Genomic DNA, 25054 nt, shown 5'->3' with positions numbered 1-25054 from the left:
CCTCCCTGTCATCCCTCCCTCCTCCCATTTCCTCCCTCACACTCAATCCTCCGCTTTCTCTGTTCCCCCCCGCACCAGAGAGAAAGCTCGTCCGGCTTAAAAACACACTCTACTTTGTGCAGCATATTGCTTATTAAGACATTTGCGAAAACATAAATTAAAAATACTACAGCTTGTTGTTTTTTATCCATGTTCTGCTCCAACATCAGACTGCTCTGAACAGATTCTAAAAAGAAAGAAAGAAAACAACACAGTGTCCCTCAGTCTGGCTACATAAGTTGAACTGGATTCCCCTGTTTTCTTACGACATGGTATGACCCATGATCCTGGCTTAAAGTCTGTACCATCATAGGCAAGTGTGAAGAGGAGAATTTGATTCTTCAACATGTGTCCTGAGTTTGGTCAAATCATGTTTTTGTTTTTTTTATCATGTGTTATATGATAAAGACATCTGATCAAGATGGCCGATTCCATTTTGCTTTCACTAGTGTTTGTGTCTCTGCTCATCTCCTCTCTGCCAGTCAGAAAGTGTGTGTGAAAAGTGGGGGAGGGGGACGTTATTTTCTTCACCCTGCAATCAGGGATGTGCTTATTGTTTGTGCCTCTTGACAAATCTCTTGGAGCTGCAGGCAGAGTGAAGGACAGTGTGATACGGCACTAGAGGAAAATGCAGGTGTTTAAGTCACAAGGCATGCATGTTAACACTAAACTCAGAGAGTCACCACAAGAAGTGTTTCAGCTGTGACGTGCGAAGTATGTGCTGAGTGTGAGTCTTGACAGTCTCTTTTGGTGTGTGTGTGTGTGTGTGTGTGTGTGTGTGTGTGTGTGTGTGTGTGTGTGTCAGTATTTTGTGCATTTCTTTTTTTCTCATACAGATGAAGGTTTTCGGAAACGTCCTGATTTTGACTGCATGCATGCTGGACTGCTTTAACACCAATATTTGTAATTCTTTTCATACTTTCAACTAATGGGAGATACAAGGAATGCTATGTTTGCTTGAGTGACGTTTTTATCACTAATGTCTTTTGACTGTCTACATTTCAATGGAGAATAAATGCATAAAGGGGGATTTTTGATATCACCACACTGTATTATGTGTGCATGTGTGTCTTGTGTGCATGTGGTGTATCTCATCAAGTCTTATCAAGTTTTGCGTCCATCATTCTAGCAGTCTGTCTTTTCCCTCCCTCCTCGTTAGGAATCACAGGAGGGACTGCATTGGCGTTGGGGAGGGTCAAAAGGTGAAGCTCGGATCACACGCGGGGGGAGTATTTAGGGTTTCTTGGCACCTCGGTGAAAGATTTCAGCTCATAAGGGATCCCTGTGTCTACTTCGATGGATTTGCGGGAGAATAGCAGCCGGATATCATTGTGCAAGTAGATCTTCCCAGATTTGGAGCTCTGGAATCTGAGAAAGAAAAGAACCAAAACAAATGCGTTGGCACAACACCTTTCCCGAATATTAAACCTTAAAATGTACTACCAGTGGACAAAAAAGTTTGCTGGTAATTAAGGAAAAATGTGCTTACAGTTGTGTAACACTGTCAAACTATTAGAAATACATTGTGATCTTGTGATGTTTTTCAGACAATCACAAAACAGGCTGCTGAAGTAAAAAAGTGAAACCTGATTTACCTGAGATGTATCAGGTAGCAGAGAATCTTCCTCCTTTCTACCACTGCGCTCCCTGAAGGCGCCTCGCCCTTTCCTTCAGCCTCCTCCTCTACGGGCACCAAGAAGATACGGTGGCGCAGGAAGGTCATGTGATTAACTGGCATGTCACTAAAGTTGTAGGTCACCAGGAACATCTTCACCACAGTTTTGTTGGGATTAAATAAGGTCTGAAAAAGATGTTGGACCAAAGTCAGTATTACAAACAGCAAAAATAAGACAGCTTGCAGTGGTTTTATTTGAAGTATAGAAGTTAGACTACAACTGCTCTTAGTGTCAATAATGCAAATGCCCTCTTATAGTATTGCGGTGGCACAATGACATATCTCTGAAAGATTCACAGGCAAGGAATGACATGAAAGAAACAAGACAATTTACCACTTGAATGGTCCCTGCTTTGGGTATGCTGTATCCTTTCTTTCCAAGATGCTCGAGGGAAATCACACCCTGTGAGAGTGACAGACAGAAACACACAACTGACTTAATGTCTTTGATCAATGTCATGGTAAAATAACTCATTCTTTGGTACAGTTCTTGTTTTCACATCAAGAAATGTGCATTTTCATTTCTGGTTTGATCAACTAAAACATACTATAAAAGGTCATATCCTATCAAAAGCAGTGACAAATAAACTGTTGTACAGGAAAACCGACAGAATAACTATGTATATCATTCAACATTAGGCATGAAGTTAAGAAAGTGAAAAAAGACTGCTTTCCAAGTGGTCCAGTGTGGCAGCAAACACAACTTAAGACTTCTTGTAACAGGGACTAAAGAGATTCACATATTGATGCTGGTGCTACCTTGCTATGTATTTGGTATAGATATCAAATATATCTCATTCACTGCTCACGTGAACAGACAAAAAGCTTTATATTATAAGAAGGAAAGGAAAAACATGCAACATTGTTTTTGTTCTTAGTGGGCACACATAAAAACACACACTGAGACTGACTGACCAGGAAGGGTGAGGGTGCGCTGTGCTCTGAGATGTCGTAGTATGTAACCTGCACCGGCAGGGTGACGTGCTGCGGACAATAAGAGCCGCTGGCACCGATCTCCGCCGTGAACCCCTCTATCCTCCCTGAGGGGGAGAATCTTCCCTTCAGTATGGACTCCTGAAGGACACAAGAGTGAGAGAAGAAAGAATACAGTTGTTAACAGAAGTCATTTAAAACTCTTTTGGATTGGGAATTTTCGGGAAAAAACATTTTGAAACATGAAATTGGTACCTGATTTACAAGGCCAATACGGTATGATCCTGTTTCTTTAAATTACACAAATGAGAAAAGATATCTTAACCATGTCATTTTGTCCTTTTAATCCTTATAATCATAGGCCAGGCTTTGCAACAATTACACAAACAGCTAGGCCTGTTTACACTCAAATTCAGATTTCAAAACTGCAAAGATTTTTGAACAATCTTTCCCTGATATTCAGATCTACAGGGCATAGTACGACATCTTACAACTTGAATGGTAATGATTAAAATACCATCCAAAAGTTCTGTTAAATAAAATTTATTTTTAACGGTTTTGAAATGGTAATGAATAATGTGCCTTTTACCCTGTCCCTGCACAAGCTTTCCATTTTCATTATTGTTTTGTATTATGTATTTGACTGGGAAAGACTCAAAATTAGGAATATCTGTCAATATAATGTAGTCCACTGCATTATCTTCTTTATCACTGACCTCAACATACATTTGAATTTAGAAATTTCTGACAATGTCACTAAAGATTGAAGAATATATACTTCATAAAAAGTTAAATGTAATGGTTGAACAGTTACAATTACATCAGATTGTATACGTGGCGACAAGGAAGAACCAAGACTACCCGGCTCCACGTGTACTGTTTGGGTTTGCTGCCATGTCTTTCTGTCACCATCTTCAACCTGCAGTCACTGATGTTTCTTGACGTTTTTTTAAATAATGTTTAAAATGTGTACCTCAAAGTTGCCGAGTAGCGATCTGCTGATGGAAGATGAGGGCCAGGTGGAGCGTGTGGAGCGGCTGGTGTCTGTGTGTCTGCCGCTGCGCAGCTGCCGACTGAATGTGACCACAAACACACACAAAACAGACCGGTGGTTAGTGGTGTTACAGATTATACTAATTTTCTCTCAAACAACACGTGCCTCTGAGTTTTCAAGTCCAGACAGAAATACTTAAATTCAGAATAACATCAAATTAGGGTTAGGGTTAGGGACTAACTCCCACCTTCTTTCCTGAGTTGACTTTGCTGAAGTCTGACTGACATTGAACTGATCCTATCTATACAATGCATGTTCTTAAAATCTCAAAACATTTAAATCCCTTTTTAGAAATCTTGCCACTTTAATGTTATTTTAATAAAATGGTGAAACTGTGTAGATATGATGGAGAACTCACCTTTTCAGCCGCAGTCCACTTTTTAGTCTTCTCCCTGATCTTGTGCAATCTGTTGCGGTCTGAGCAAAGAGAATAAAAAAAGGAAACTATTACTTTTTTCCCAAAATAATATAAGTAACTTAAAAGAACTTTGATTGAAATCCACAAAAGAAAAACAGAAAACAGAAAAAGTAAAGATACTCCAAAAAGGATTACATTTAAGTATATGTCATACGTACGTCTTTACTGTGTTCCTATGAGACTACTGTATATGTGTAATGTGTATGTGTATCTGAGTTGTCCTCTTACTTACTGAGCACTGACTTTTAGATGTTGCGTCACACACATAGACATTCCCCATTTCCAGGCTGCCGTTCATCGTAAAGGCCACACAACTGTCAGATGACTCTCCACTAGCCAAACCTATGCTACCTGCTAGCCATTTGCTCACAGCAAACCTTTCACTCATTATTAGCCTGTTTGTATTAGCAAACCCTTGACTACACTGGCCCTCCACAAAGCTTGGAGCTCTTTGTCAGCTTGCCGCCGTATCCTCAAACTCAATCAAAACCACATACAGCATTTTAGAATATCCTTCCGTCTCCCCTTTCTTACACCGTTTTTCTTTTATCCTTTAATTTAACTCTAACTTTCACTCTCCTTTTTGTCCCTATGTGTGTCCTTGAGTCTTCCTTGGATCTATCTGTTTTTCTCTGAGCTTCTCTAACACACACCTGCACACACAACACCTCTAACCGCACTGAGCCCACCACCTAACTAGTGAACTAGTGAACCCTATTGTCATTGTTATCATACTCCCACCCAACAAACACACACTCCCATGTTAAAAAATGGCCAATTCACTTCCAGAACCATTTTTAAGCACCATGTATGTACATGTGTGTGTGCCTCTGTGTGTATTTATGTGTCTGCATGTGTGTGACACACTCATGTGGGGGAACAATGGGTCCTCCCTCAATGAGCTTCATTCTGGAGCTACTCAGCCTGTTCCAGTGTGGCGTGATCATGAGCCGGCCATCTCTTCATTCTTTCACATTACCCGTTCTCTTTCTCTTTATTTAGGCCTCAGCCTCTTTTCCAGGGCTGTCAAGGCTCATAGATGTATTAGCATCAACCACCGACTTTGGGCGGCCATTCCTTATCCTGTATTTAAAGTTTAAGAAGCCTCTGTGTATAGTGGTGTAAATGTTTTTTGTCTTAAAGCATGCGATTTGCATGTGAATGACCACATGCTATTTTAATGTACTCTGCCTCAATGTCGCCTAGAGCTTTTTTTCCAGTGGTATTTATATTCTGGTGGGGAAATAGAGTCATCAAGAAGGAAGAACTTTTCTGTTTGCAACTGTACATCATATGCTAAGCTAGCTTGTAAAGTAGCTACTTCTACCATTGGTGTTACTGTCCTGTAATCACAGCCAGTGCATAATAGCTAACATTTGCTATTCGCTAGTACCCCAGTTGAAACTACAGACTAATGCGATTTCATCATTTCAAATTACTTAAAGAACATTTCAAGAAAAAAGTATGTGAGTGTGCTGACCTTAGGCCGGTCCCATGCAGAGGGCAGCAGGTGGTTCCAATATGGGGCAGCTTTAGAATCAGTGCTGCGACAGGAGGTCGGGCCAAGTCCTGGAGCCAGCAATGACAGCCTGCTTCTCTTGGAAGTGGAGGGTCCCTCGTCTTCTGAGCATGAGTCCCCAGTGTCACTTGGGGAGAGCAGCCTCTTTTTGGCTGGCCAGTGGCCACCAGAGGACAAGCGGTGGCCATTACTGCTTGGAGTTTTCTCCAAGGAAGCCAGGCCGTTGGAGGATGAGGAGGCAGTCTGGGTTGCACTTCGCTCAGGTGGGGAGGATTCAAGTCCAACATCCCATTCGGTGGCCTCCCCTGGCTCCTGCAACTCTGTGTGATGTGGGGGGGAGAAAGGCCCGGGAGGGCTGGTGGGGCTGGCAGGGTTGGGGGTCTCGTATGTGGACATGTCATATAGGCGTGGGCTGGGCTGGCCTCCAGATAAGCTGTTCCCATTACCACAGTTCTCATTTGCAGGGCTGCCTGGTGAGTAGGTGGGTGTGTGGCCCCCGTTAGGTGAATCAGTCCTTGCCGAGTTACCAAAGGCATGGCCCTGGTCAGAAAGAAGTCCATGTGGGTCACACATTGGGGGGGATTTAGGTGAGAGTGGAGCAAATACATCAGGAATGGGCCTGTCATGATTGTGCTGAGTTGGGCGTCGGGAGGGGTTGTGGCTTGGGGAGAGGGGTGGAGACCTGGGTGAGAGTCCCCCCTCAGAGTCTCTGTGCTCCATCTGTGTGCAAGAGTATACAGAACCAGGCCCTCCAGGGCCCATTGCTAACCCCATCCCAACACCTTGAGCTGGGGCTGGCCCACACAGCACCCCTTCCTCTAACGCTTCTTTGTCTGAGGAATCCCCCAGGTGGGGGCGCTTATGAGTCAATTGGGGCTCCTCTAGCCCCCTTTTGACGCCCAACCGGACATGCCTCTGTTGGGTATCAGTGTGGGGTTCTGTGGAGGTAGAAAATCCCCCCAACTGGGAGAAAATGGAGAGTTGGTAGACCTTTTGGAGCCGCAACTGCTCCTGGCCAAAATGCCTGGGTGCCCCCGGTCTGACACCAGGGTCTAGGCCCTGTGTTGGGGCTGTCGGTGGAGGCAGGTCCCCCTCCTGGGCTGGAAGCTCTAATGGAGCCTTTTTGTGGGCTAACTCGACGTGAATGTGCCGCATGGTTTCTATTCTGGCGAATAAGATTCTTGATTAACTTGCAATAGGGTGAAGTAGTGCCTCACAGGTGCCAGGAGGCGGAGTTAGATGTTCCACAGGAATAGGAAGTCCTATAATTCCTGCTGTGATGTCGTCAAAAAATGTGAACTATGAAGCTGAGCCACACAGCACCTGAGAGGAACAAATTACAGCATTACTCAGGACAGTTTTCTACAAAGCAATTACAAATGGCAGGCAGACTGTATATGAGTAATGGTAAACGTACAAAAGAATGATTAAATTAAAAAAGGACAAGAACGCATTGAGACTTTTCTAAGCTGGCAAGAATTATGTGAGAACATTTATTGATATGATTTATTACAGGTCATTTAATTTTGAAAGTTGTAAAGCCACATTAATGATTTAAATTGAATGATTATGCCATGACCTCACCATGTCATAATGTTAGCTGAACAAGGTATAGCCTGAGAAAAGAATATTGCTACAAATTCAGAAAGGAAATTAGATACTCATATCATTGGACATGGTTTGATTGAACATTAAATCTAACCACCATTTGGGACCTTTCAGCTTTAAAAAAAAAAGTAGTAAAATATTGCTCTTTGACTGCATAAATTAGTCTGCTGTCTAATTCAATAACATATAAAGACAATATACGAGATCAGAATCTTACCTATGTTCCAGTCCTTGTCTAATCATGCCCGCCTGGACAACCTGCATCTGGCACAACATCTGGAGGTTGTCTCTGAAATGGTGTACTAAAGAAGTCTGTTTATCTCCATGGCAGCAGCCACAAAACAACGCCAACATACCAGGGTAGGTAATCAGGAAACGGTAAAGACTCCGGAGAAAGCAGGAGATGTGCAAAGAGGCTACGACCTGAAGAGAAATAAAGAGATTTACCAATACAAATTAAACACAATGACTTAACAACATGATATATTATAGCTTATGATTTGCGGTGACAACAGCGTTTTTATGTATAATGCATCATTGCCAGATAAATGAACACTTGTCAAACCCATTGGATGCATGAATCATTATAACTTATTCAACCATAAGAAGTTACGAGCAACCAACAACTTGGTGTTGTAAAGTCACGCACTGTGTTTGTTCATTTGTTCAAGAAGGATAAAACCTCAAGGCTAAAACTTACCAGAGGGGCAGATGGTCAGTAATGCAGGAGGCTCTTGAGATAAAATATCTCTGAACTGGAATCAGAAATAACTCTATTGGGGCTCCTTCTGTAGATGGCTGATAGCCAGACACGCCCTCCTTGGTCCCCTGGGCGTGGGGTGTGGCACGGCTTTGGCATCATGACAGGGTCATTCCACGCAGTGTGACTGAAGAGACAGAAAGTAAGGAAAAAAATCATATCAGTCAGTCAGCTAATTTTACTTATTGTTCAAAGGACACTTTTTTTAAATGTTTTATTAGTTGACTCAGAAGAAAAACACCAAAAATTAAGGAATCGTATAATCAATATCTTCTCCTCAGTACTCAACAAGTCAACCAAGGGAGAAATATTACCATTTTTATTTTCATTTTAGTAATAGCCTCAACACCTTGGGTTTAGGATTCAAACATGGAGGAGCTTCTCATAGAAGACAGTTGATTGTTCCAGTTCTAGATGCCAGTTAATATTTTCCCGACCCAGTTGGCTTGGACCAGAACTTGGGGGGGGTCACAGTGAACTGTCGCTATGACAACCAGTAGCCCAAGGATAACGGCTCCTTTGTGCTTGGCCACAAAAAAGAGGGAGAAGCAGAGCTAGAGAGAGAGGGGGAGTGAAGGGGTGTTCAACAACGGGGGGGCAGTGGAAGCCCGGCAAAGATGCTCTTCTAAGAAAATATCTATCAAAATGGCTGTCCTTTATGAAGTGTGTACAGCAAGCCAAAAATCTCAACAGGCTGTGATAAGGGCCTGTTCATATACCCTGCTGGCACCTCTATAAATCAGTAACCAAAGGAAATACAGTTGGTTCCCATTTATACCTACATTACAGAAACCAGTTACTACACTTTCCATTTCCTTTTGAGTCATCATAACGAAACCGCAAAAGATAACCATTGCTTACAGAGAAGTGATGAAATAAGGCAAACGATCAAGCAAGAGGAAACAAAACTGGTTAAAAAAAGGAAATGTATATTATGACAGTTGTTCAGTGGTATTTTCCATTACAAACCCACCTGAAATGTATCAGTATGATGAAATGTATACAACATCCCCGGTAAGGCGAATACAATCCTCAAATTGCTATACAAGTAAAGGTCAAACTAAGTAGGTTACAGGTGGTAGCTACATTCTTCGGTACAATGTTTAAATTAGTAATCTGAAAATCTAAACTACATTTTCTATGTATTCGTGACAATATAAAAGTCTACAACTTCAACAAGAGGGAAGGATGAGAAGGATCCAGACACAGGAACATAAAAGGGGAAGTAGAAATGGACGACCCTCCCCCCTATTTACATTATAACCTATAAGTATAATGGTATATGTCATCAGATAAGAATGCTATAATGCAAACAAAGAATCACATGGAGACGATGCCAGGAGTAAAGCCTTTGCAGCCTTTAATGACTCACAAGACATATGGTCCCAATGCAGTCATACACAGTCACAACGCTACCATTAGCAACACAACAAAGCTAGAACAGACCTACAGACTTGAGTGCCTCTTCCAAAATGTAAACAACCAAATCTAATTTTAAAGTCATGCAAACAATCTAAGAAAAAATACTTTTCATTGATAATTGTAATATTAACTTCAAACTAACATTCATTGCCTAAATGCTATGAAATTGCCACTTCAACTGGAATTAGGCAACTATTAAAAAGGAGGAAACTTGGAGGTATCACTTTAAGTTCTGAAAACATTAAAGGGTCACGTATAAACTGCTGCTTAAACAGGACATTTAGAAGACACGTCCTGTAAACATGATTGTTTGAGTGATATCTTTTGGGATGGGGGAAACTCCTAGGCTGAACCAGAAGTACCCCAGTCAAACAGGGATACCTGGATAAACTCATTACCAAGTCAAATAAAGATCAATTAACCCAATGTGAGGAATCCCCTCCTCTTGTTTTGACACTCTCTCCTCTCTCTTTTTGAAGACAGGTGGAGTCTCCAGAGCAAGCATCCATGGGCGGACATGGAGTGGGGGATGGGGAAAGAATGAAAGAGTCAGCAATGATTATTTATAGTCATTGCCTATGTCATAGCTCACTGGAGATCCTAAAGGCTCTGTGCTCGGTCCCTCTTGATTTCTGGACTTGTTTTGAACTCGCTGAGCAGGAGGCTGGCCTTGGCTACCCAACCCTTTTCTGGCTTGATCCAGGAGCCAACAGAGGAGGGAAAAAAAACTCTGGCTTCCCCCCAAGATAGGCTTCAAGTTGCTGGGCATGAGTGCCAGCTCGGGCTTGAGAACTTTAGAACTCTATTACTGCATTTCTGAACATTGTTTAACATTCTCACACTCCCATCCTGCATCCTTAGGCAAAAAATACCTGCACAGTACCAACCTACTTCTTGCCACTTCAGTGAACTAATTTAGTCAATATGGGTAGTTTCCTTTTTTTTTGTCTATATAACATCGTTACATTTCCTTCTAAAAGCTATTAATTATAGCTATTATTATTTAAAATATATAAATGATCGTCAAAATTCCTCTTATATTCCTATTGAATTCTGCTGACATAAAGCATGAAGATGTTACACATCATTGAAAGACAATGCATAACATCTGCATTAAGCAATCACCCATGAAGAGAGAGCGAGAGCTGAAATGGTGATATGACAGACAAAGGAATGATAAACGCCTGACAAGAGGGAAACACCCAGAGAGAGACAGAAGGAGGGAGGATGAGAGGAACAGAGAGACACTACAGCCCAGCCAAAGACCTTGGGGAAGGCATCATTTCAACAGCAGCAGGTAGAGCTTGCCAGTGTCAAGGCCAACATGAGACTGTTCATAGCTTCAGTATCTAAACCAGCAGGGCTGAGGCTTGTTTGCACAAAGCATAAAAATGAAGACGTACCCAGTTTTCAGTTTAAGAAAAAATCATTAAAAAAGGATCTGCTTCAGCGAAAAGCAGAGCTAAACAATTGATTATGATTGAATTAAAGGGCACAAAAATGCTTTCATTGAGAAACCCACAGAAAACACAGGATAATACGCTGAAGCTAGTCCTGTTTAATGCTCACATTTGAGGATTTGCTCTATTTCTTTATTTGTTTTTTGCGAGGAATTACGTGTGTGTGTGGGTGCGTGCGTGCGTGCGTACGTGCGAGAGAGAGAGAGAGGCTTTCTGGGCACAAAGTCACAATGAAATAAAGATTCACTGAAGTGGAGAATTGGACCAATACAAAATGCATTAAAAAGAGGTACGTACAGTTTGCCTTGGGCTAAGCAGAGCTCATAATCATAATGAGCGACATGCATTCAGTAGCATTGAAATGGGAAATGAATTTCCAGGATAATTACACTAAGAAAACAATAAACATATTTATTAAATGTGTATGCAGTCTAAAATCCGATTGGACTGCAAAATCATATTGTAGCATTACCTGGCGCAAACACTTAAGTTCCCATGGGCATTCTAATAAAAGAACCCTTCGTCTGCGGCTTTCTGTCCGATTCAATATATTAAGTCAGAAGAATAGCCAGTCAATGAGAGCAATTACTCTGATGGCTGTTAAGCTTAAGCTAATCAATGCTCGAGTCAGAGAATCAGAAATGATGAAAACAAGCAAATGACTGAAGTAAAGAGCGTTCACACGGAGGCTCTGCTCTTTTATCATCCTCATCTCCACTAATCATTCTAATACACGGATATTTTCACAATGACAAAGCCATCAGGAATGAAGCTTAGGGGTGAACAGATCTACTGGGTAAATGGCCGGCAAATAAGGTATTCGTCTGTAATCTTAGGTCTTCCCTTTTCCCTTTTTAAGTGAGAAATCTTGCTGCGGGTGGTATGAAGATATTTCCTCTCACGCAGACGAGGAACAAACGACTATTGGCCTTTAGCATTAGTGATTATGATGTGTTCAAGGGCAACTTTTTGGCCAAGATGCAGGCAATGCAACAGTCAACATCCACCACCTATAGTTCTTTGAACTTGTGCCTGGGCCCTGAGGAGAGGCCTGAAGCCTGTTGTGGAGCTCAAACACTTTGTTCATGTCCTTCAAGGAGGATATTTAGCTGCTTAGTTGTATTTAAAAAGAAAAAATCAGTGTGATCCTTGAGGGAAAGGAAAGCTGTGGTCATGAGGTCAAAGGCCAAAAGTATTGGGTCAGATGACTTGTGGCACATTAGGAGGACCAGATGCGTTTCATTTCGTCATCTTTAGAGAGGTTGATTCAGGGGACGTTGGTTAAAGGCAAACTCAGAGGCAAACAAGCTGCTGATCTACATGTGGCCAATGATTTGCACACACACTGGGTTAGTTTCACCAAACAGCCTATTAACAGCTTGTTAGAGTCAGACACTCTTCAGTCATTGGAGTGGTAACTGGAACATCAGTATGTTAAGCAAAGACATCTGCACAACAGACAAAAGTACCCTGAAGACCGTGTGGCTTCCTGTAAAAAGTTGCAGATGGTTGGAATGAAACACACTGACACACACACAACTAAACACAGACTTGTCACATGAGGACGGCCCTGACCCCGAAGGCAGCTCTCTGTGAAATGTATAGGCACCTTCGGAAAGTACCTTGACATTTTGGCCTGTGTACACTTATCACAACACCCAGATGCTGCACACACACACATTATAATCAGTTATATTATACAGGTGTAGTACTGTAGATTCACAGCATCCAAAAAACTACTTTTCAGATCTTATAGTAAAATAAATAATTGAATAATTCTTACTGTAGATTAGAAATTGCAAGGCTGAATTATTGCAAATGCTAGGTTATACTTGACACTTGTGTTATCTGTTATTTTTTAATTTCTTATATATTCTTCCACATAGGCACAAAGCTTTTCAGGGACACTGAAACCTGATGCATTGCCACAGTGATTTGAAAATTAAGGTTGTCTGCTTGTGCTTATTTTTTTAAATGTTGGTATCCTTACCAACAAACAAAAAACATACCAATTCAAGGGCAACCGTCTGTTAAATGTCCTACTAACAAGATGTGGTTCACAACTGTGTTAGCCAATTAATGTCCCTTAGTATCAATACCCAAACTTGGTGGATTATTTCCTTTTGCCCAATGTATCCCTTACAACAGAGAAAGGGGATTTGTCAGCATTCTGCTTTTGGATGAGGTTAAATCTCAATCCCTTTAGAGATGAATTAAAATAACCTATTTTCAATCAATGACAAACTCATCATCTTGAATCAGCCTTTTATAAAGAGCTTGTTTGAAGTTGCACCCTGAACTCCTCGTGTCCTCAGTCCACCCTTTACGTCCCCGCCCATACCGTATGATAACGTCACTGTGAAGTTAGCAGCCTCCCAAATGCCACGATTGTCTCATCAACTTTTAGCTGCACCCCGCCCGACCTACTCCCAGGCCTGTGCTGTGCGTGGAGGCTGATAAACATAGACACTTGTGTGCAGATTCTGTAACACTAAAAAAAGTTGCTCCTGCAACCGGTTGATTAGATTATAGGAGCAATCTAGAGTAAAGAAAAAATGATGTCACAAGGGAAGGGCATGACAGCAGACTGTGTATGTGTGTGTCAGAGAAAAAGAGAGTGTGTTGGAGTCAGAAGTCAGAAGACAGGAAGCAACCATCGAGAGCAGAGAGTGACAGGAGACAAGTTGACTGTAACTGATAAACCTCAGAGCGTCAGTGTTGACACCAAACACACATACAGTGCTCGTGCAGTCTAAGCTGGCTCAGGGACATAGTTGCTGAGAATGCTGTTTGACACGGGGACCCTTTCTCCCCCCCCCCCTCCTCCCCCTCTGTCTGCCTTTCATGTGGCCATTTTAGGAGACGTTGAGCCCAGCTGACACTATGACAGGAGCAACATTACACTTTGGCTTGACAGCAGGAGAAGTTGTGGCACTCACCCTCTCAGAAGGATGGGGTTTATCTTGCCGTCTCCCTCACTGTCTCTCTCCTTCCTCCCTCTGTTAAGTTTGGTGGCTGGATGGGCTGCCTTTCTTTCTGTACTCCTGTGCTTCTATTTCCACTGCTGCTCTCTCTGCCAACTCTCTCGGGTTTGTTGCCTCTCTTTGCTTCCTTCCTCCTGAATAGGTGGTGTTGAGAAAGACGGAGATAAGTCAAGTTGTTCTGCCCCACTCTGTTCTGTAGCCTGCACTCTCTCTCTGTGTCTCTGCATTTTGTTTTCTTCCCGTCTACCTCTCTCCACCCTCAGTCACACAAATTGAAAACCCATCAACAACTCTCCCCCCTCACCCATCTCCCCGTTTCCCTCCCTCTCCTTTTCTCTTTCAAGCTCCCCCTTCCCTCTTTCTTCCTTTCTCTCATTCGCGCCCCTCCAAAATATCTTGAATACAAAAGCCCCTTCACAGGCGAGCATTCCCCCTTTCCTCTCCTCCCATTCCTCCTCTTCTTCACCCTCTCCTCTCTGCCTCTATCTATTTACATGCCCCTCCTCTCACCCTTTCTCACTACACTCTGTCTCTCTCTATTTCAGTTGGCCTGTGTTTGCTTTCTGTAGTTTCCTCTCAGCTGATAGAGCTAGGCGTGCTTTGCTCACTCAGCAGTGAAGGCATACAGGGGGAAGAAAGGGCTGACAGCTGATTGGCTGGAGAAAAGGGGGGTCAGCTGTAAAGGCTGAGGTCCTGATTGGCCAGGGGGAGGGAGAGAAAGAGGGGGGGGAGGAGGAAACCAAAACCCCGCCCACCTGCTCGGCCTGTTGTGCAGAAGTAGAGATGGAGACCAAACAGCACTTTGATCAAACGAAGTGTGTGTTTGTGTGGTAAGTGTGTGTCCTTTACAGCTTCAAGCATGTATAGTGTTTGAACTTGTGTTATCACTTCTCATTGTGTGTCTGTGTTAGTTAAAGAACAACAGTTTATAAAAAGAGGTTAATGGCTCAGAGAATAAAGATGCAAACATCTATGCAATTCCACCTCCCCCTTCCTTTGCTGTCTTATTCGCTCACACACAAAAGCTCTCTGTGTGTTGCTTGGAATGTACGCAGCACGACACAAGCACAAAAGCAGGAGGCTTATCTGCTGCTGGTCTACAGATACAGAATGAAGTGCATGTGAAAAACTTTATCAGCTGAGTACCAGGAGCAGCCCTCAGCTGTGTGTGTGTGTTTCTGTGTCTGTGTGTGTGTGTGTGTGTGTGTGTGTGTGTGTGTGTGTGTGTGTCTGTGTGTGTGTATGTTGCCATCTGTGAGCTAATAAGGAACAGCATGTTGACTCGGCAAGAACTATTTTGAACAGAGTGATGTGGTTAAAGTACACACAGTGCAAGCAAGTGCTTCACACTAGTCACCTAACACTCACAAACACACACACATTGTGGGTGGAGATTCCACAAGTTAAAAGTCCTGTGAACAGAACATACTTGAAGAGCTGTCAAGAACACATATTTAGCACACAACCTCGCCCAGCCTTCTTGTTACAGACACAAACCTCCCTGGTTAGTCTTTATTCTTATTTAGGGAACCAGAGTTCACTTGTTATCAGATGTGTGCTGGTCGAGATATGTGAAAAAAAACTATTGATAGCTCTGTGTCTATATGTTTCAGACACTGTCTTTTTTCTCTGACCCCTTATCTACGTCTATTTCCTGCTTAGTTTCCGTCTGTTTCCACAGTTGCTTATCTATGTTATGTATGTCGTTTTCAGGAGTTCTCCCTTAAAGGGGACCTATCATGCAAAATGCACTTTTGTACGTCTTTTATACATGAACATGTGTCCCCGGTGTTCCAGGGAACTCACCAAGTGTCAGAAAACACAACCCTCTCTATTTTCCTCCATACCCAAATCTCTAAAAAAAGGGGCTGCAACGGATCTGATAAAAACTGATCCAGATTTGAACACTGTCCTGACGTCAGGACAGTGGCGCTACAGCTATTGGGCCAACTCTCCACCTATCAGGAGGAGACGGCCACGGCCATTGCCGTTCGAAAGCGCTGGAGACGCTGTAGTACATATGCCAGGCCTGTAGGTGGTGCTGTTATCACAGAATCTGCCCTTGCAGAGCAGAGCTAAAAAAAGTGCAAATTGAGCGAAATGAGGCATGGCTAAAATGCATGATCTGTTTGGTATTTTGAAAACAGAAACGTATAAATATACCGTATATAGGTATGGCCCTATAATATATCATTTAAATATACCATGATAGGTCCACTTTAAACAAATCCACCGTCTTAGTACACAGGGTGTTGCATGCTGTGCTGATGGAGAAATTGATTTATGCTTGTGCACACATATGGGCACAGCGTATAGAAGTGTAAGGAAGTTGTCACAGTTGTTATTGTGTGGGCGTTGGAACAGCAGAAGTGAGCATATATGGAGGTATTGAAAAACAACAATAAGCTTCAGCTGTGTACCTCCAAACATAGAGATGTGGGTAGAGGGGAGAGAGGGGAGGAGGCATGGCAGACAGACAACAAAATAGATAGAGGTAGAAACACTGACAGAGAGATACGGTCAGATTAAAATGAGGCAATATTTGTTTTGTGAAACAGGCCTGGTTCCCAGCCCCTTCTGTACAACTGTAATAAAAGGAACTTCCTGCTCTCAAGCAGCACTGTTATTCAGGTCTTTCTGTTATATTACACACATCTGTCACTTTAAGAGCCCATGTTGCCTTCTGTATTTGGGGAAAAGGGGTGTGTCTTCTCTATGAAGACCCTCCTCCATTCAATCTTAGTGCAGCTGAGGAGAAAGAAGCATTGAAAACACTCCACACACATTCCATCAAAGGCACACGTTGATGCAGTCCTGACACAAGAGCATTGGCAGTGTCACTTCTCACGTCTGTATCACAACATTTGCGTTGGATTTTCAGCCATTGCATCTGAAACACAGCGTAACACACAGACACACAGACATACTTTGTTTTTCCGGGCCTCTCAAAGTGACACCAGCTGTGTTTTGGGGGGGATTTACCCAACAGCACTAAACAGTCACAGCCTTCACAAACGGAAGAGCTTCGATCGAACTCAACCAGCGCAACACTTCCTTGAGTGAATCATTTAGTCACATTGTAAAATAAGCAGTTCTCAATAAATATATGAGCAAGGTCCAATTCACCCTCCTTCCGGGGAGGGAGAGAACAAAAGGAGGAGAGGAAGACGGGAGGTGGAGGAAGGGTGGGAAAGGAAAGTGTGTGTCTGTGTTTGAAGGGGGTGTTTGTGTAAAACTGAACATGTTAAAAGAGGCATGACTACTGCGTGTGTTAGTTTGTACAGCAGTGTGTTATTAGTACGCACATGGGAATGTACGTGTGTTTAAGAAGTGTACATGTCTGAGTGAGGAATGAGATTGAGCAGCAGCCAAGGACATCATATCAAAACAACTCCAGTGTGCAGATGCACATTTCACGGCTAATATCTCAAAAGCACTGATGCTTGACTTGCTTGCTCACATCCATTTAAACTGTGTGATGAGTTAATCGTAACATATAAGTGAATTAGTGTGCTTAAATAGAAATATACGTAGGAAGGCTCATTTTAACAATGACAACTTGTGTGTGAAAACATTTTTCTGCCCCCTTTGGCCATAAAAAAACACTAATAAATATTAAACCCTTCCCATTTAGCTGATGGCTTTATCACCTAAATAGAACATAATTTTTTCTATTTTTAGCAGTCTTAGCTATTGTGTGTCACCACAAGGTGATAATATTAACTACTTTCTATTTTAAAACACTTTTGCCCTTTGTAGGAAAGAGTGTCCTTTACTTCCCACTTTCCTGCAGGCATCTGGATCTTACAGTCAAACAGGACGTCTGAATAACATTCTTCCCACGACCGACACGTTATCATCATCAGCCAGCCAGTTCCAAGTCGTTTCCCCACCCAGAGCGGTTGCTTCATATTTACATATCTAGAGCACTTTGGAAATCCAGTGAGATTAACTGTCTCTGGAAGGGCATGTTTGACCAGCTGCCCATCCACAAAGCTGAAAAAAGGACTTTGACATTACTGCCCAACAATCAAGTGACTGTAAATGTCAATTGATATAAATGTGGTTTATATGGGTTAGGGTTAAAATTAGGATTGTGGTTAGGTTCAAATCGGGAAGATGCAACAAAATAGACATTACTGAACAACACAGACTTTTGTTAGTCCATTTTAAACACAGTCTGACCAGAAGAAGCATACCATGTTATTTTTTCCATGACCAAATATGCCTCTCCATTTACCAATTATAATTGCAATTCATGACTAGACTCTGCAAGTTTCTAAATGTATCTTTTGATTCTCCTGTAATCAGTTGCTGCTTTTATCAAAGTTTGATGTAATCAAGTTTAATCCATTCGTCCTTTCAATACCAATCCATCACATATTACTGTATGTAACTACTGATCCACACCCCACGCTAGTATTATGTCATCAGGATTCTTTTACTTTTTGTTATCTAATGTCTAATCCTTTCCCTTGCAGCAGTAGATGTTTACTCTACTTTCACTCTACTTTTTACCCTTCTTTCCCTGGTCTGCTCAGCAGAGCTTAGACCCAAAAACGTAAGGTTTAGCTCACTTTTTCTGAGGGAAAATAGGAATAGAAGTCGAGAGAACACCACAATTAAGTAAAGGTTGATATGTACGAGCAAAACGAAGAGCGACAGGGTGTAATAGGAAGAAATGAAGAGATTGGAAGGAGTGTGGCAGGCTGAGTCTTGGTGACAGGCCGGGCCAGCTCAGAGGATGGAATGTTCCAGAGAAATATGTTGCCTATTCATGGAGGACAGGAAATAAAGCTCTCCCTCTCCACCTCTCCTCCCTTCAGTCCTCATTCCTTCACTCTGAATTCAGCTGGCTGTCTTTTTACCCCTCTCTCACTCTCTCACTCTGTGTCCATGTGTGTTTCACCCTTTCCCCCCTTCTCCCAGCCTTTGTGGCTATTGCATCTTTCTTTAGTTTAAGTACATTTCTTTCCCCCCTTTCACACACTCAGAGAGGTAGTGGTTGATTGCAGTCCAAGCTGCCATCTGGGCATTGAAATGCAAAGAAAGAACATCCTATTTCTCTGCTATGTATGCTAACCCAGGCATACTTTCCCTATGCAACCAGCCAAGTGATGCATATTGCTCATTTCCATCTCCATTTGTAGGTTGATGATCAGTTTGACAACAGCAGAAGAGGACACAAAGCACCACTTTAGAATGAACTTAAACCAACATACCACACGTGCATGTTTATATACACACACATAGAACGGCTCATCCATTTTGGTCCGGGGGCGTTACAGGGTGAAGGGCAGAAAGAGGTCGGGCTAGGGTTAATCCTGAGATCAGCCCAACACAAACACACACACTTGTTAAGCAGCAGTTAATAATGAGAAGCTTTGGTACTCTGTGTTTGAGCCCTATGGCAGTGCTACACACTATATCTGAAGCTCCAAATGCATCAGAATCCAAATAGACAACTGGGTTTAACACAATGACCAACATAAAACACAAGCAACCTGAATAGGTTGGACACAATATGTGTGCATAATTATTTGTATTATATTAAACAATGTATCTAATTACATGCATAAACCTTTTAGATTAATGTTGAAAAGATGACTCCTGCTCAGCTGTTTTCTGGTTCTGATTAGAGGCATAAGACCAACCAGACACATACATACATGATAGTAAAACAGATAAAAGACACTGATACCCCAACGATGAAAAAAGGCATTTTGGGAGCTATTCTTTCTGTATGCCTAATCAGGGATTGTAACTCATTTCTGTTAGGCTTTTCTCAAGAAAAACAAACAGTACAGAATGAACACTACACTAAAGCTTTAAAACTCTCTGGGAGGATGTGAGAGGTACTCATGCATTCTCATTCATAGAAATAATACACAATTATATGTGTTCTTTTTGTATCAGAAACCCATTACAAAGCTACTTTACTTCTTCAGCTGACCCAACATATGCAACATATACAAACCAAAGAAATGTTCCATCCATTTTTTTAAAAACGAATTGAAGGTTGTTATATATGTTTTTTATACATCTAAACAAAAATCCAGTATGTAAAATAAACCAATAAATGAATTAGATATCAGTTATACAAAAAGGTACAAATTATTCCCATTTGCATCAAAGTCAATTTAAGTGACAAATGATGCATGCAAAGGCCCAAGCCTGTCATACATACTGAGCGTCGACAAGATGGAGCGATGGGGAGAAACGCAGCACGGAGAGATGAGAGGGCTTTGATGAAAGGCGAGGGGAACGAGACAAATGACAACGTACTGGAGAGTATTGAACAGAGGGAACAAGACGGGGACGAGAGGGAGAGGGGCCGAGAGTGAACAGGTCTTAGCTTGATAAGCTCTGTGTTGACCTATATAATGCACAGAGATGCATCTGCCTTTCAACATCTACTCATTGATTCTGGGGCATGTATGGAAGGCATATCAACAATGGCTCACAAGCGACAAACATTTACATTTAGCCTGTGTATGTGCATGTAATGTCATTTATTAGAATCAAGTATCACTTACTTACTAAGACTAAATGGAAGCCATCTTTCATGTTTGTTGCAACATCCTTCACACAAAGGACATTGCACACTTTAAACAACTCATACATTACACACTTACTATTTATCCAGAACTGCAGAGGCAGACAAACGTGCATGACTAACTCAAAGTAAATGGTGCAATCTAATCACTATAACCGTCCTATATATTGTAGTCAAATAAATTATTGATTTATCTGTCAATTATTTTCCAACAATCAAAAATCCCCTGAGGCCCTGGTAACACTTGAAAGAGGTGTGTTTGCCAAACAAACAATCCTTAACACAAACATTTTAAGATGATATCAAAGTGTTAAGAAATGTTTATTCTCTCTTATGAAAAACTTGAACCAGTAAATTAGGGCTTGAACTAACAATTAATGGGTTAATCTGGCAATCACTTTCTTACATAATCGCTTAATTGCATCCTGTCATAATTTTAAAAGGCTTTAATTGATGAAATTGCTTGTTGAATCTACTTTCAACACCTAACAACGTATACAATTTACAAACGTACATTTTCCGTCATAAAAAAAAGACAAAGAGAAACAGCAAATGAATCCTTTTTTATTGATTGAATAATCAATAATGTTTGAATAATCAATAATGTTTGGCATGCTTGATAAATGCACAAAGATAAGTATTCAGCAAAGGTTTATGACAGAGATAAAACTCTTTCATACCACACTGTACAGAACAGGATATCGCAGTGCTTTATCTCTCAGGGTGTAATGTCAAACCACGTTGATTTATTCAGCAGGTGGTCCCATCGCCTTGCCATCCTCCTATCTCTGCACTAAGGTTGTGTTTGAGTACATCGAGTAGGCTGCTACTTTACATGGAGTCCCAAAACACCCAAAGCACTTAGATAGGATTTAGAAGTAGCATTCCTCAGATCCTATCAAATATTGCTTAGGTGACTACCTTATTATTTTGAATTCTCATTGCATTCTTGCATTGCGGTGTCTGGTCAACTATCCATATACTTAAACTCTAGAATAACATGTTAACCACAGTCAGTGAACTCTACTAGAACAGTTATTAAACACATGATATATGCAGGTTTGAAAGAAGACTAACTAACTTGTTGACAGACAGTTAAGACCTAAGATTTTCATCGTCATAAATACACTGTAGCTATGTATGTATGACTAATAAAAGCCTTGAACCTTGAAGTGGACTAAGTGACCTTTAATGGTAAGCTTGACACTAGATGTAGTTAGTGTACAAGGTGTAAAGACCAGGGGTGAGGGTTTAAATGAGTGGTACCAGTCAAAGCCGCACAGGTGCTATTTCAGGAATAAGTCTTCATAAAGAAGGAAAGAAAAATATTTAAACCGGCACTTACACTTTAAAAAGTGTGAATCCTTTAATAGCTTCATCTCATTCAACAGCCTTTTCAAAAGTGACATCCAGAACAAAACCTATTCACTCTGGAGGCTGCCCCTTTTCAGTTTTGGTGTAAGGACATTTCACTATCATAAAGGTGAACATAAAGACAATAAACATATTCACACACACAGTTGACCTCTGACCTGTACACCAAATGTATCTTTCATCTCAACCCGTGTCTGGTTTGTCCCTTAACGAGTTGTCTTATAACAAAAAGAATCACTCCGATAGTTTGATTGTGTCACTACATACCCATCACTGGAAAATAACATATATTCCCAGTGGCATGCATGATTGTACAACTACATTTGCTATTAGTTATTTTATCCTTAAAAACCTTTAATAGCCAAATAGCTCTCTATTTACGAGAGGTCATTTGGCTCTCATAAGGATGCAAGTACAGCACGTGCATGCACTCACATTCACACTCACTGGGGATCAATATAGCCCAGAGCAGTGTTGAGTACTGGATCTAACCCACATAATCATCTGTAATCTCTGACATCAAATCCTGCAGAGACACATTGGAGGGCTGACAACAAGCCTTCATCAGCTCCAAGCGTTTAATAGCCACCCCCACTTTCAACACACATACAAAGCACTGCCAGGTACAGGCACTAAAAAGAAGAATTGCAACTGTGGACCATAACCACTCAGTCAGATAGCCATAAGAGGTATGAAGGATTTATTACATGTGTTCATGGTTGGGTGCAGAGAGAAACACAGGATGAATAGTCTCCTTTAACTTGGAATCCTTAATGTCTCACATTATCAGATTAACTCAATTAAACGGTAGTGTAGCTGAAAAATGTTTAGTCTGGGCCTAATCTAACTCAAGTTAACGTCATGTTATCTATAATGTACTCAACTAGGCACAGATGGCTTTAGATATTACCATGAGAAACAAACAGTTACTCACTTAATGTTCTTGCCTGGGCCGTCAGCATAGAAGCACTAATATATTTTTGAAGTAAGTTAACAGACGAGTCATCGCTAGGGGATTTCAAGCTTTGTTTTTCCTTTCTTGCTAGAAATGTCCCACCCTCATCCTTGCCTTTGGATCGCTCTCTTCTTTTCTTTTGGTATGAGTGGTTTCTTTCTTCTGCCTGAATAGCTCAACTTTTTTTTCCTCCAGATTTGGGAACTTGAAGTGGTAATCTTTAAAATGTAATTTAAATAAATGTATGTCATGTGTTAGAAGTGGGCACATATGTGCATGTGGTGAGTTTTTTTTTGTTTTTCATTGTACTAACACACAAATGTAACCATGCACACAATTTTGAAAACTTGAAACAGAAGAATCTAAAAGACTCCACACTGATAAACTCTAAAAAGAATGATATTGTTTTTACTAAAATAGAAATCTCAATAACCCAGGATTGAAATCTAAGTCAAATCCTGCAAGACAAGCCCAGACCCATGACCAGGCACGCTGCACAACATGCACCTCGCCTTCAGGGTTGGTTACAGCAAAGATCTGCGTGACGTCACACTCAGCTGAGGACAAAGCCCACTGGTTTCTCCCAGACAGAGAGGTGGGGGGGGGGGGGGCTGTCAGAGCAACGCAAGGACAAGCAGCAGAGAGAGAGAAAGGTTGACTTATTGCAGGTGGATTTGTTGCAGAAATGTGTGTGTGTTAGTGCAGAAATATTTTTTTTACTTACATGTGAGATAGCTTATGGTTCCCTATATGCACGTGTGCTGCATGGGTGATCTAGAGTGAGTGTGACTGCTAATGTGTATGTCAATGCCACTCCATCCTTGTCAGGACAAAAGGTGGCAGTGCATTGCAGCTTAGCATAATAACACTGCAATAACTGACTCTAAGACTTTACATTTACTGTAACAAGGCTTTGGTGACAACCTCAATGCTCCCTTCACTGCATGATCAAATGCAAGGGAACAAAACGCCCACTGCAACCTCAGTGATCATCACTCCACCCACTGAGTAAAGTCACACACACACACACACACACACACACACACACACACACACACACACACACACACACACACACACACACACACACACACACACACACACACACACACACACACACACACACACACACACACACACACACACACACACACACACACACACACACACACACACACACACACACACACACACACACACACACACACACACACACACACACACACACACACACACACACACACACACACACACACACACACACACACACACACGATTTCTATGATCACTTTGTCTTTAACCACTGCACACATAAAGAAAGAGTGAGAGAGGCAGACAAAGCAGGGGAACGCCCCCTACACCCTGCAAGCTACTGTCAGGTCATCAGCTGGTTTAGGCTGGATTCCAATCATTGTTTACCCAGATTAATTAAAAATACAAATGATGACTACGAGGGCCTGAATGGTAAAGAGTGCCAACATTTGCATAAAGCATCCAGGGATTACCAAATAACCACAAGCCTACCATGTAGAACAATAAGACATAGCTAGATAGCAACATTTCAAGATTTTGAAGAATACTCACCTAACAAAAACAAAGGTGGACTCAGAAGGAAAACAGCCTGGCAGCTTTAACTGACGCGTCGCTGTCGCATGGGAGTTTGGCCTTTTTGTTATCTCTCTGTCTCACTGCTGCGTTGTCGCATATCAGGTAGCTAACGTTACAGAACGAGATTCGAGGATAAAAGCCGTTAGCAACCTTAGCTGGATGTCTGAAGGGTATAATAATCGGACAGATTCAGTCTCGTCCTCCCACTCTGTCTTGCCACATAGCTCGCTTGTTGGCTGACTACGTCTCTTCCTCTCTGTGCCTGGCTTTTTTGTGCTCGCAGCTGTTTTCGTTGTTACAACCTTTGCAAGAAATTCCTCCTCTGTCCCTTTAAGCGACAGTGTTTCCGGGGTTTGCTAGTTGATATATAGGAGGCGGGGCTTCATGGCCAGCTGAGCGCCTGTCATTTAAGCTATTGGTCGCATTTATTCCTCTGAACCAATCGGAAATCAGGTATTCCGCCTTTCTTTCAAACATGCAGATTTATTCAAAAGTCCCGCTCTGTGATTGGACTGCGGATTCCTTTGAGATACGCCCAGTACACGTGCTTTTTCTCTCCTCCCATTCTTTAATGCTTACGCTGATATGCAGGAGCTATGGCCGTCCTCTTATATTAATCAGAAAACTAACACAAACCAAACCTTGATATGAAAGTATAAACTTGAGGGAATTTAGTATATAGTTAAATA

At 41.8% G+C, this 25054-nt stretch overlaps 1 protein-coding gene across 3 annotated transcripts; it reads right to left on the bottom strand.

Moving 5' to 3' along the window:
* Window positions 1-485: 485 nt before the first annotated feature.
* Window positions 486-24677, bottom strand: LOC117472739 (protein FAM214B). 3 transcript variants are annotated; one of them, XM_034118111.1, is made up of 11 exons: window positions 24342-24677; window positions 13828-14006; window positions 7947-8133; window positions 7464-7669; window positions 5600-6961; window positions 4060-4118; window positions 3621-3720; window positions 2630-2788; window positions 2049-2117; window positions 1635-1840; window positions 486-1407 (listed from the first exon to the last, which is right to left on the bottom strand). In XM_034118111.1, exons 5-11 carry the CDS (start codon window positions 6791-6793, stop codon window positions 1254-1256), a joined length of 1941 nt encoding a protein of 646 aa, XP_033974002.1. In that variant the 5' UTR covers window positions 6794-6961; window positions 7464-7669; window positions 7947-8133; window positions 13828-14006; window positions 24342-24677; the 3' UTR covers window positions 486-1253. The 3 variants fall into 3 exon arrangements, with proteins under 3 accessions (XP_033974002.1, XP_033974003.1, XP_033974001.1); XM_034118112.1 differs by lacking the exon at window positions 13828-14006; XM_034118110.1 differs by lacking the exon at window positions 24342-24677 and having other exon boundaries at window positions 13828-14451.
* Between the last annotated feature and the right edge of the window lie 377 nt (window positions 24678-25054).

The sequence above is a fragment of the Trematomus bernacchii genome, unplaced genomic scaffold (assembly GCF_902827165.1).
Source record: "Trematomus bernacchii unplaced genomic scaffold, fTreBer1.1, whole genome shotgun sequence".
NCBI lineage: Eukaryota > Metazoa > Chordata > Actinopteri > Perciformes > Nototheniidae > Trematomus > Trematomus bernacchii.
This window is presented reverse-complemented; position numbering and strand designations above follow the sequence as displayed.

What these genes read in the sequence shown, in the direction of transcription:
- LOC117472739 (XM_034118111.1), bottom strand. Translation starts at nt 6,793, where the DNA reads ATGCGGCACATTCACGTCGAGTTAGCCCACAAAAAGGCTCCATTAGAG. An exon ending in CTGCATGGGACCGGCCTAAG is followed by an intron (nt 4,119 to 5,599) that starts GTCAGCACACTC and finishes CTCTTTGCTCAG; the next exon opens with ACCGCAACAGATTGCACAAG. An exon ending in TGCTACCTGATACATCTCAG is followed by an intron (nt 1,408 to 1,634) that starts GTAAATCAGGTT and finishes TTTCTTTCTCAG; the next exon opens with ATTCCAGAGCTCCAAATCTG.